Below are 12,536 nucleotides of genomic sequence, written 5' to 3' on the forward strand. Positions count from 1 at the left end.
TACCTGCTGTTCCCGATGTACCCACCTCAATACCACATAGGTCTCCTGGCCTTACGTACTTTTTCTGCAGCCATTGATATCATAACCATATCACCAACCCATCGAGACACACTGGTCCTGGCAGGGACCCTTCTGGCATGTGGCCAGTTACCAGTCTGCTCAGGTGAAAACCCATCACCTCTTGCTTCCCTCTCCATCCCCTCTCTCGACCTTATGCACCAGGGCAATACTTTGTCTTCTCCTTGGGCCTGCTTAGGTTCCTGATTCCTTCTTGTGATGTAGTTGGGCCAAGACCTTTAAAAGTGTAAATAAACGTGAATCAGTTGCCCAATGTTCAGGGCTTTAAATGACTTGTTCAGAGAAGCCTAACAGAGCGCCATGATTTTCCTTCAAAGAAGTGATTAGACCATACCATATCATGACCTTAAGGATGTTTTATTATTCTTATTTTAAATGATCATTTCAACCAATTTAGCAGATACAGATGTAACTGTTACTGGCCTAATTCCTTGGATCTCCTCCAGAGACTCTTAAAGCCTAGGTGCAACATTTACTACTCTCTCTTCCTCGGGGAGAATAACTGTTTTTAATGAAAGCTCACATATTTTTGCTGGGAGACCTGTCATTCAGTTCATAAGCACTTTCAGAACTCTTAGATATACACCATTACGGTCCGGTTGACTTATTGCTTTTTAATTTATCAATTTGCACCATTACCAGCTCTTCTGACATCTCAGGTCTTGGATAATACTTCATCTTTATTACTGGCAAAGAGTGACAGTCTCTCATCATTAATATGGGAAGAAAGCAGGGCCAGGGCAGGTGTATCTCACTAACATGGCAATGAAGACTCAAGCAAAGAAGCAAGCTGCGACGAACAAATTTTCTTGTCTTTATTAGAAAGAGACCTATACAATATAGCAGCCTCTCTCTGCAGTATTTTCCTTTTTTTTTCCTTTTTTTTTTTTTTTTTTAATTATTCAGAATACTGTACAGCTGACACAAAAATCTCAATGTGGAAAGAGAGGAAAGGGAAACATAATACAAACTGGCATACTTAATCAAACCAAAATCATATGAAACAACAAGCAAAGTGAAATGTTTGTCAATCGGTTTAATTACAGTACAAACAATATAAATAAAGCATCATTGAGTCATTGTAAAACAAAGTTGCTGAATGAGGTAATATAAAAACAACAACAAAAGATGTATTTTCTTTTTAATAATTTCCACACTGTCTTGTCATCATTTATACATTACTATTTACAGAAACAGAAAGAAACAATCCAAAACTTGCTATAAAGCCTGCCATGTGCTAGGTATCTTCTGCCTCCACCCCAAGCAGAGGCCTCAGGTGTCCCTACTCACCTGGGCTCCCTTTCTCCCCATCCCAACCAGGAAGACAAACATCACAAAGCAGAACAACTGAAAGACTTGGGGGCTAAACGCAGCCGAATGTAAAATCTAGCCTTTGCAAGGTGGTCACAGGGTATCAAGGAATAAAGAAAAAAAAACAGCGTATGCATCCACTTCTCAAGTGGTGCTGTTGGCGCCTCCCAAGATAAAGGTGCTGGCTAGATTGAATCTCAAATCATGACCTCGCTGAAACCAGGGGCAAAACTGGGACTTCAGAGAGGTCAGGATACAGCCCATCCAAGTCCAAATCTGTGGCCTTGAAGCTGTTTTGCCTCAGACTTGGGCAAAGCGTTCGGGATACACTCAAACCCTGCTGAAGTTGAGAGGTTCAAGGCAGCAGGAGCTGCAGAATCAGGCCCCCGGCAATTCCAAACCAGAGTCCAAGGGCAATCGTTACACAAACCAAATTCCTCGTGTTTTAAAAGACATTTCTCTCCCAAATACCGCTTCAGTTTGTGCGCCCACCTATGCAAGCTGCCTACAAGTGAGAGATTCTTTTGACGTTAAAACAGCAAAAGACCTGGACCGAATGCGCGCAGTCCCCTGGAAACCTGGTATGCCCACGGATCAAAGGGCTGTGCTTTTGGAGTACGTCCTATTTTTAGGGTACGTCCTATTTTCCCCATGGAGTGGCAAAATGAGATCAGTAGATTCAATGGAGAATCCAGTTGAATCCCTGGATACATTGGAAAAAAATGCTTGGAGGGGTTTTCAACAACATTTCAAAGTAACTCTTTCGTCACAGGCATAAGAAGTGGAAATGAAAGATCCTCCCACCATTTCTGCCTACCCAGACATGTTTCCTACCATACCTTGCCCAACTCCAGCAAACAGCCTTCTTGCCCTGCCAGATTTGCCCTCTCCCTGTTGATTTCCCCTGACAGGACTATAAGCCGAAAGTAAGGGCAGAAACGGTGTGAACACTTGGTCAAGTTTTCCCAGACTACTCAGTACACGCAAAGCCTTAGCACACCTCAGCTGAGGTTTGTGGCTCCCTCACAGCAAAATTTTGGGGCCAGAGCTTAATGGACAAGAACACCGTGGAGGGAGGGATGAGGAGCTGCTCTGGGGGAAGAACCCAACTGGAGACAGCTCTTCAGAAATATCTCACCACTGTCATCCCCAATGGCCCTGCAAACAGCAGCAGGATCTGAAGCAGTGCTGAACCAGCTACAGAAGGGCACCGCATTGGTCCTGCACTTAAATTCAGCCAGCAAGCTGAGCTTCAAGCAAATTTATATGAAAAAGGGCCTCTAAGCAGCAAGTCCTCTGTCCTTTTCACCTTTGCAATCTCCTTCCCTGGTGTTTCCCATAACACTCCCAGGCCTGGCAAGCTTGGATTTCTTTTCTCAAGCAAGAGGGCTACTTCAGTCCTGCTGGCCAAGTCAAAGGTTTTCTCAAGTTGAGTGTTGCTGTCTGAAGGTGCTGGATTTTTTTTAATATCTCCGAGGCAGGTATCCGTGCGAGTCCTGAGCATCTGATGGCTCGCAAAAGCCGCAGTAAGCGTGTACCTCGTATTCCTGCATCTCTCCATCCCTTGAGCAGGTGTCCCCCACCCTGTGCCTGCCTCCTGCGCTCTTCGAAATGGCTGGTCTGAGTCAAACTGGGAAACTTGCCTGTTCAGAAACATCTTAACTGAAAAGCTGGCTCTAGCTATAGATTTTGAATAACGTGTAAATGTGCACGTGTACATTTCCACAATGGCTAATAGCAGTGTGCAAAGCATATATGCATATATATGCACACCAAATGCAAAGCACCTGTAGTTTGTGACCTCCATGTGATACACCGCCTTCGCCTTAGGACTCAAACCACCTTGACTGCACTTCATCCACCAATTCAACTCAACTCCATCCCCAGCTCCAGTTTGCCAAATAACAACCCACTCTCAGCACCAAAACCCTTCCTTGGTCCTGCATGAACTTGGGCTTTGCCTTCAGCACAGATCAGACCCTATCATGTTATCTGCCGTGAGGGATTTTATGCCCTGTACCTTGTTGTTCAACAGGACCAGGGAAGCTACTTCAGTTCTCAGAAACAAAAAAACACCGATCAGTTCTGGAAAACAGGGCATACACAAAAAGAGCTGATGGTGCATTCACTGCCAGCAAGTAACACTGTCATCCCAAACGCATGCCATTAGACCTCTGTAAGCATCACCCCCCCCCCTCCCCCCTTTTCACGTTTTGTACATAACACACAGGTAAAAATTACTAGCTCTGAAGTACTGCAAAATAGTCAATCCTTAGTACTGGAAGCTAAACACATATCCAGAAAGTTCATGGCCAAGAGAAAGCTGAAGCTCTGCCCATCAACAGAACTGACCGCTTACTGCTAAATATGCCACAGGGATTTGGGAGACAGGCAGACATACAGAGATGAAGAGGCTCAAACTGCCAAAATGCACAAAGACATTTTTATTTCATCCGCCTACAAGCAAAAGTCCCCCCAAACATTCAGGGAATGGGAGTAAATGACGGGAGTAGAGTCACCCACATATTGCTGAAACGAAACACAGGAGCAAAGATGACCAGAAGCACGCCTAGTGATTTGGGGCTTAAGATGACTTGAAAAAAACCCAAAAGCAACCTTTTCTTTTCAGAAATCATGCAATCGTCCTCTTGAAACATGACCTATTCACAGCTCCTCAAAATCTTGACCAAAGCCCTTTGAATCTCCCTTGAAAATGTGAGACAGATTCAGTCAACTCAAGGTAAATTTGTCATGAGATGAGATCACCCAGTATTTACTTTAAAAACCGGCCCACGCTAAACAACAAATCAAAACCTAAGATATCATAATACAACAAATCTACCTACCTACAGCTTTGGGTATTTTGCTAATACCTCTATACTTTTTCAAAGAGGAGATTATTTTCTAATAAACCCCTTCAAACCAACCTTCTTTTTGTAGCTTAGAATTTACGAAGTCAAAACTTTTTGCTGAACGTTTTAATTTGGGGTAGGTTAGTGTTTTTCTACCTTGAAAAGAACTTTAATCTGGAGTGGTTTTTTTTCTGCTATGCAGCAAAACAAGAACATCCAAAAACGGTTTTCTATGCAATAAATTTTACCCACAAATCATCAAGAATGGAAAGAGATGCTGAACTGAGGATCCAAGACTAAGAGCTGGAGATCCCACGTACACAGCCACTGGAGGGGAAATGAAGATGCTTGACGATGACATGCGGATGGGCAAGCTGTCTCCTACCCAGCCAAGCTGCCCCAAGTTTGGTCCCCAACGCTGTCCTCCTTTACCTTGAGTCCCTCCAGCCACAACAACCATTCGTTCCCTGTTAAGGTGCAAACGTGGCTCCCCGAGACATTTGGAAAGGGCCCCTTCGGGACCCCCTTGTGAAATCTGTGCTTGTCTCCACTATTACTATTTTATACTAGAAACTACAAATCACTTAATTTTTCCCGATCTCCATACAAATATAAAAGATGAAGCTATCCAAACCCCATATAATCTAATTATACTACATTACAGTGCCAGAGATAATTTCTAAGCCTGTATCTGCATTCCCACCTCTATTTCTCTCCCAACGTTACTCAACTTCCTCTGGCCAAGGGGAATCTTCAAGTGCAGCTAAAGCTTTTTTTTTGCACTAACACACATAATTTAAGGGAACGGGGAAAAAATGGCAAATTAAACAATATTAATGTTTACACAGTTACTATACACTATGCCCAAATGCTTAAAAATCCTCTCTACCTTCCAGGAGCTCACCTGGCTTTCTGAGCAGCACCTAGCTCACAATATACCAAAGTTTCCAAAAATAGCTTTTCTCCTGCCCCCCTTTAGCCATAAAATTGGAAATCTGGTAATGGGAGCCCTCAGCCAAATCTCTGCACTGACAAGACCCTGAATTTTCCCAAGGTTAGATCTTACTTCTTCATAAATAGCGAGGGGAAGTAAACCCTCCTCAACTCCAGGAATATCAAGGTTCAGAGGCCAGATACGACACATCCGACTCATCTCCACCATTCAACAGCAATTAGCTTAACATAAATAGAACGAAAGTGCTGATGTTAATAGCAACGGCTGACTTGCTTCTAGTGTCAGTGTTGTTGTGGATAAAGTGCAGAGGAAGGGGGATTTAAAGGTATCCGGGATCATGAAAAGAGTTAAATGGGGGATGCCATGAAAACTACAGCTGCAGACTCCATTTCTGGAGAAAATAGCTTCAGCTAACATGTTTGTGCTGGGATTTCTTATTGACTGGACCTCAATTTGGTTTTAATTTGCTCATAACATGCTCAAAGGGCGTAAACAGCCTGGCAAGTGGGTTCCATAAAAGCAACGAGAAGTGCTAAATGTGAGACGAAGAACAGAAAACGGATGGGTTAACAGAGTGAAAGCAAGGGGAATGATCCCTGCAGGTTCTCTAAGTGTTGGTATATATCGCCTGTTTCCGGACCTGGATGGCTTCAAGAACATCCTCTGCAAAGTGCAAACGCATCCCCTGAAAAGCAGGCAGAGTCCAGCTCCCAAATCCAAGCCCTGCTGGGCTCCAGCCACAGAGAACTTCCTCCACCCCCGCTCTCAGCTGTGGTGGGAAGGGGTCTCCCCTTCTCTCTTTCTCCATATAAGAAAGGGATGGAACCTACGCTGGCCCAAGTTCCTTGCCAGGTGGCCTGTCCCATTAGTTCAGGAGGTGCCACACAACTTCTCACAGCCACCCAACCAAATCCATTTGAACAGTGGATGCTGTAGCCAACACCCCATGAGGCATGGACCATTACCAGCTGTAGTGCCAGAGAAGGTCTCTCCTCACTTGGAGAGATGGTGCTGGGTGATCTCCTGTCTTTCAAAGGGATCACTGCTGCATGCGTGACTGGGTATCCTCCCTGCACCCCAACATTTGGGGGAAGTCATTGCATACTCTACACCACTTCAACACAGGTACTGCCAACGCTTATACCTCCAAGAGGAAAAACCCCTATGTTTAGGTTAAAAGCAACTGTGTTACTGCTTAACTAAAGTATGAAGTTATTAGTTGGCTAGCCTGGATATATCACTTTTCCTATAACACAGTGAAATTTCCTCTCCTAAAAATATTCTGTGGATGCTCACCTTCAGAAAATTTTTATGAAAGGAGCGTATAATTCTTCTACCTGAAATCCGCATGACAGCCTGGTTGCCCTTGTTTCTCAAACATCACTCAGCTTTACAAAAGGGAAGTGGCCCAAAGAGAACATTACACTACGTACAAATAATATTTTCAATTACGAAAAAAACCAGCTCGGAAACGGAACATGCAGTGAGAACTTAACGGCAGCGAATCTGCCTACCATGTATTTGAAACGTCAGACTTGGTTTTTCAGATACAAATGCCCTCGATGCTCCCAGGGTAACAGCAGGCAGCTATAGCACCTCCAGGACCACGAGCTGCGATTCCTGATTCCTCGCTGCGTCCCCCACCCCATATGTGTGTAAAGCTCGTAAGCACCAAGACACAGTAGGCTTCACAGCATCCCCTTCAGCTGCACATTAGGTGGGTTGTCCCATTGCTGAAGGACCACCCGTAAGTACCAAAGATCAAGGAGCTACAGGGGAATGATGCAGAAATAGCAATTATAACAGACACCCTTCCTCAATTAATAAAAATATTAAAAGTGTATCAGTATGAAGAGAATCAGCTGTAGCCTTACTGTGATGATGCAGCCAGCCTAGGCTGGTTGATGAAACATTTCCCCCTCAAACAGTCAAAAGTCTATACAGTAACAAAGTACAAAATGAGAACACCACCAAATAAGAAAAGCTGGTCAATATTCTTGTGCTTCCACCCTGAGGCTCGCTTTTCTTCCACAATTTGGTGATCTTACATCAAATCTGTAATTTTCTGATTTTTTTTTCCCTTCATAATTTGTCCACATACAGTTTATGTAGCAATCACTATGCTCCTCCTATTTGCATGCCAAATGAAATCCAGAGCCCCAAGGAAGAGCACCACTGAAGGCTTGGGAAATACACATGAGCAGGTAGATTTGCAAATTACTATGCTGTGTGCACCTCACTGCCTTCAAATAATTGCTCCTTTGCCATAGATTTCAGTTGAGTTTTTAACTTTCTCTGTGATATACCCTTCCCCCATCTTCACATTGCCATATGCCACTTAAAAAAAAAATCACTTTTCTGCCTGCCAAAAACCATACAGCCTGCTTCCCTGTGCCAGAATCCTACTTCGCTGAAAACAGGAGAAGCTGGGATCTGTCTGGTAGTACCAAAATAATCAAATCAAGTATTAAAACTTGGAATTCAAATGAACTGTCCAGGCTACTTTCACAAGCCATTTTTCTTTCAGAAAGCAGCCAAGTTAGGAGTCAAGCGCAGCCATGCCCTGCCCACCGTGGTGAAGGCTATCAATTCTGAACTTAATCAAATCTGATCTTCCCACAGCCAGGCTAGGGCTTTTTGTCTTGGCTTGTGAAAGCTTCGTGACTTCTGGAGTAAAATATTTTACAGGGCTGAGAAACAGCCTCTTTTTCCTTTCTAAAAGGTCTCTGTTTTTTTTTTTTTTTTCTTTTCCATGCCAAACGTGCCATAATCTCCTTCTGATACGTTCCTCAAAGGCTTGAGAGAAGAAACGAGAGTTCACTGCTGGGAATATTTTCAATGTACAATGATCTGTAACCCACAGATCCTAACTAGTTGCACATTATTTAGTTCACATCCATTACAGTTTATAAATTAACAGAAATGTCATTTTCTGTACAAAAAAAAAAAATCAATGCATATTTATGTTTTTTTTATTCAAATAGATTTTACATACATATAATCTAGAGACACAATACAAAAATCTGTATAAGTTAGGCAATGCATCACAGGAGTGACCAAAAACTCAACACATTTACCTTGGCAAAATGACAGAACCTATTTCTGCTGGCTGAAAAAATACTAGCCTTTAATGCGTTTATTAATTTCACTAAATGTACTTGAAATGTTTTTCCTTAGCGGTATTCATTATTCCTTTTTGTGTTTCATAGTTACTCTTATTTATTTTTTCCATTTTGTTTTTACACCAAGGAGACTGCAGTCAAATAACACTCAGCTACTCATTTCCTCTCTTTGGACTGAAAAATTAAACAGATACTAAATTATGACAGTGAATTTAGAAAGGAGGGCTCCAAGGGCTTGAAAGAACATGTCTGAGATAATATGATGCTTCTAAGAATATTGCAATCACATCCAAGCAATCACCGAAGCGTGCCATGTAACTACCTCCTCAGCTAATATGCTTTTTTCTCCGTGATGACTAATCATGTTCTATTAAACAGCGGTAATGCTGGAAGAACTCAACTATACAAGTGTAATGAAGCCAGTATTCTCCCCGGACAGATTAGCTACAACTGATTTGACACATACCATCATAGGAGCTTCAAACCTGACAAACTCTGTGCTTGCTTCTGATTTATGCCGTCAAGTTCTTCAGAGAAGAGAATGAAATCCAGGCGTCGCGTTTGGTAGAGGTGAAATGTACTGATGTGCTTAACTGTCAGTTATGGAAAGTCACCATCTCTCCTTCTGTCTCCTCTTGCTCGCCTCTCCCTCCACGCTCGGGGAGCCTGCGTCCCGCCCCCCCCCGGAGACGACTGCTCTCCCATGGTCCCAGTGCCGTGCGCGGCGTGTCCTGCTCAACCCATGCGCTCTCGCCCCCTTGTTTCCATCGTTCGAGAGCTGTCACTGAAACAACTGCTTTCTCTGCAGCCCCTTTTGCTCCTTCTCATCCCCTTGTGCTCTCCAGACGTGCCATTTCCGGATGGGACAGGGACGTACTGAAGGGAAAAGGGAAAAGGAGAGTTACCAGACTCACAGAGCAGAGCTGTGATGAGGATGGAGGAATATGAGGCTGCGGATGTAATTCAGGTCAGCAAATACATGAGCAAGCTCTTCAGATGATGGTAGGCATCATTCCACTGCTGTTGTTCCGGTTATTGTTCTTCCTGGACAAGTTTGGAGTGGCCATGAGGACGAAGCGCTCATCAGGGCAGCCGTACTGGAGGAGAACATCAATGCACTCCTGGCTGGAGGCCTGCCGGGCGTAGGCCAGCGCCGTGTTTCCATGGGCATCGCGTGCCATCACGTCGACGCCGTACTACAGAAAGAAGAGATGTGTTGTTGGAAGCTGCAGTGCCAACAGGGCGTTAAAACAGAGGGAGCGGATTCGGGACAGACAGGTTTGAATTTAAGTGAGGATGGGGAGAGGGAGAAGAGGGAGCAGGCAGGATACCAGGATAACATGAGCACAGCAATGCTGGGTCACATACGTAAAGGTTTCTAACGTGGAGAGAGTCTCACGTGTGGAACAAAATCTGCCACAGCGGTGTTTCAAATAGGTGCTAGGAGATCTCTACTTCCTTGTTTCCTGTGCTCTCCCCTACTTGCCATCAAGCAGCAGACAGGCACAAACATACTTTTTTATCATGGTGCTGTCTTTTGAGAGTGTGCAGTGAGGAACATCCAGACTCAGGACACCAGTAAACTCTTTGTGAAAGTGAAACTCCTCAAGCAGCAGGTCTGGGAGGTCCTGCTGAGGGACAAAGCCAAGTGAAAGCCAACCCAATCACCCCCCTCCTCTGGACATCAACTACTTACCCAAATCAAGAGCTGCACTAACACCACGTTTCCTTTCCTACATGCCAAGTGGAGGGCAGTGCGCCCATCACCATCTCCGCAGGTCTCGTTCACCTCTTCCCGAGTCCCGTGAGCAAGGAGCAGGATGACTGTCCGCAAATCCTCCTCAGCTGTAGCCCTCAGGAGATGCTGGCCCAGAGAAAGCTCCAGGCACTGCAGCGGGGCAAGGAAGAGCTTCTGCTCATATTTTGCACGTATCCAGCGCTCCTTTTCTTCCCTAGAGAAGCCAAAGCAGACAGGTAACTAACCTGAACTCACTGCCTCTACATGGTGGCAGTTCAGCTACCAATATGATAACAAACAGCAGTTAACCAACGAGAAAATTACTCCCCCTTCAAATTTTTGGCAAGAAAGCCCTCATAGAAACAGCTCATCCAAATCTTTTATTTGCAGCAGTATTTGTGTCACCCATCTTTATCACTACTGAGCCAATGCACGAGATCCCCCTCGGTGGAGGCTGTGCGTACAGGGGCATAAGATCACAACAGCCAGGAGGTCTTAAAAAACTCCAGGCTGCCCTGAGGGCTGGCAAGAGGTCAGTGCAAGAGCCCTCACCGTCATAAAGACTGAAGACAGAACAAGGCAGCCTGCTTCCACATTAAGGTTGTGCTGCAAAATACATCACAGAAAATGCACCAAATTTCTGTACCTAAGACCAGAAGTAACCAAGCACCCGGGCTTGCATTTCAGACAGGAAAGCAAGCCCTGAGAGACACAGCCTCGCTTGCAGGGATTTTCTCCTTCCACAAGTTGATTAGTGTTTCCAGTGCAAAAGGCATATGGATGGTTCCTCTGTTTGTTTTTCCAAAATGCAAACCACCAGAACAATACTTTGAAGCATAGTTTCTTCCCGATATGTCAAAGAACTATCATAAGCCTTCTGGATGCTATTAGGTTACAGGAGAAGAAGGACTACAAACAAGTCCCTCAACTCTCCATTAAAAAAAATTACCATACAATTGTATGATCTAAGAGATCTGCCCTAGACAAAGTCCCATTTAGAGGTACTTCAGGTAATCTGTTCAGCCTCTGAAAACCATATACATCCCCTAAACCAGGCAACTTGTTACTGGTGACAGATTTTCTCCTCTGGAGTACAAAAAGACAAAGCTCTGTTGACGCCTTTCAGCCATGTTTACACTACTCCCAGTAATCTAGTGTCAGGTTAGCCCTAATCTGTTTTTAAATACTTATGTAAACAGATCCTTCCAACAGCAAATCTGGATTAGTTTTGCATCGTTTCCTGGTACATGTGGAGTGACCTTACTTTGACCTCTCTGGATGCTTTCAGGCACAGCTTCCCAAAGCATCCGCTTCTCTACCCCATCACAATTTACCTTAGAAACAGGTCCGGGGCTTTTTTTCAGAGAAAAAGGGCAAACAGAAAATTAACACAAAGAGTGCTTCATTTAAATCAAACCTTTGAATGACTCCTGCAAGCTAAAAGACACACACATGAAAAAAAAAAAAACCAAAACATTTGAGGAGCTGCAAATTAACCTTTGATGGCAGGATCTGATAAAGAGAGTATCATTTCAGGTATACCATATGGAGAGGAGGAAGAAAAGGACTTCTGTTACTATTGCATCCTTAACTCATGCATTTTGTGTGTCTATTTTTTTACGGTAAAAAAACCAAACCAAAACCAGTGCAATCAGGAGGATAAAGTAACATACATGCAATTATTTACAATAAAACGGGCATTCTTGCAACAACACTTCTAGATCCTGTAACCATCTAATGTATTTTCAAGAATGTTTAATAAAACTCTCATATGTTTTTAAGATATGTACAGAGCCTGCACACGAATCCCCCCTCTCCCGCAGACCATCTTTTGAGCAATAAGTCCTGTCAGAGCATTGGTTGCTTTGATCACCATGGCTGTAAAAAGTCCCTTTCTGTTTAGAAAACAAAAGCTGTTTTACACAAGTCTCCCACTTCTAATCACAATTCACCTTAGACCATAATGGTGACGCTATGATATGTACCAAAACTGAGACAATAAATGCCAAGTTCATGTGGAGGCTTTCAGAGCTTTAGGCTGCTGGTTTATAAATCCATCGGCACAAATTTCACATTTGCCATGTGCCGCGTGGTAGCAGCGCAAAGGCAATCCTGCTGCTCTTGGAAGGCTGCAAGAGAGCAGGATAGACACCAATGGCCCAATCCTGCTCAGGTTTATCCTACTGTCTCAAAAAGCTGGGAAAAAGAACTGAAAAGCCCTTTAAAAATAAATATAACACGAAGTGGAACATGCTGCCACCTGCACGAGTGACAGAGAGGATGCAAACTGTCCTTCCTTAAGGCGCCCTCCTACAATATGACCAAATAACCCATACTGCTCTGCATTACTGCTGACTGTACATTCCAGTCATGATTCATCCCTTAACCAGAGGAAAACCGATGCAGAGCCGGGGAGCAGCTAAGGAGACCTCGGGTCCCTCAGGAGATGCTCACTGGTGTGGCTGGTCAGAGCTGGACCC

General features: G+C 44.1%; 1 protein-coding gene across 6 annotated transcripts in view; it reads right to left on the reverse strand.

The window, feature by feature from the left end:
- Positions 1 to 9,310: 9,310 nt before the first annotated feature.
- AGAP1 (ArfGAP with GTPase domain, ankyrin repeat and PH domain 1) overlaps positions 9,311 to 12,536 on the reverse strand; it is a 384,764-nt gene continuing 381,538 nt past the window's right edge. For all 6 annotated transcript variants that reach the window (XM_086466250.1, XM_086466249.1, XM_086466247.1 and 3 more), the window contains 2 exons: positions 10,015 to 10,270; positions 9,311 to 9,514 (listed from right to left, as the gene is read on the reverse strand). In XM_086466250.1, the coding sequence (XP_086322376.1) occupies positions 9,311 to 9,514; positions 10,015 to 10,270 (460 nt within the window). The remainder of the gene's footprint in view (positions 9,515 to 10,014; positions 10,271 to 12,536) is intronic.

The sequence above is a fragment of the Leptosomus discolor genome, chromosome 5, assembly GCF_034619465.1.
Source record: "Leptosomus discolor isolate bLepDis1 chromosome 5, bLepDis1.hap2, whole genome shotgun sequence".
Classification (NCBI taxonomy): Eukaryota; Metazoa; Chordata; class Aves; order Leptosomiformes; family Leptosomidae; genus Leptosomus; species Leptosomus discolor.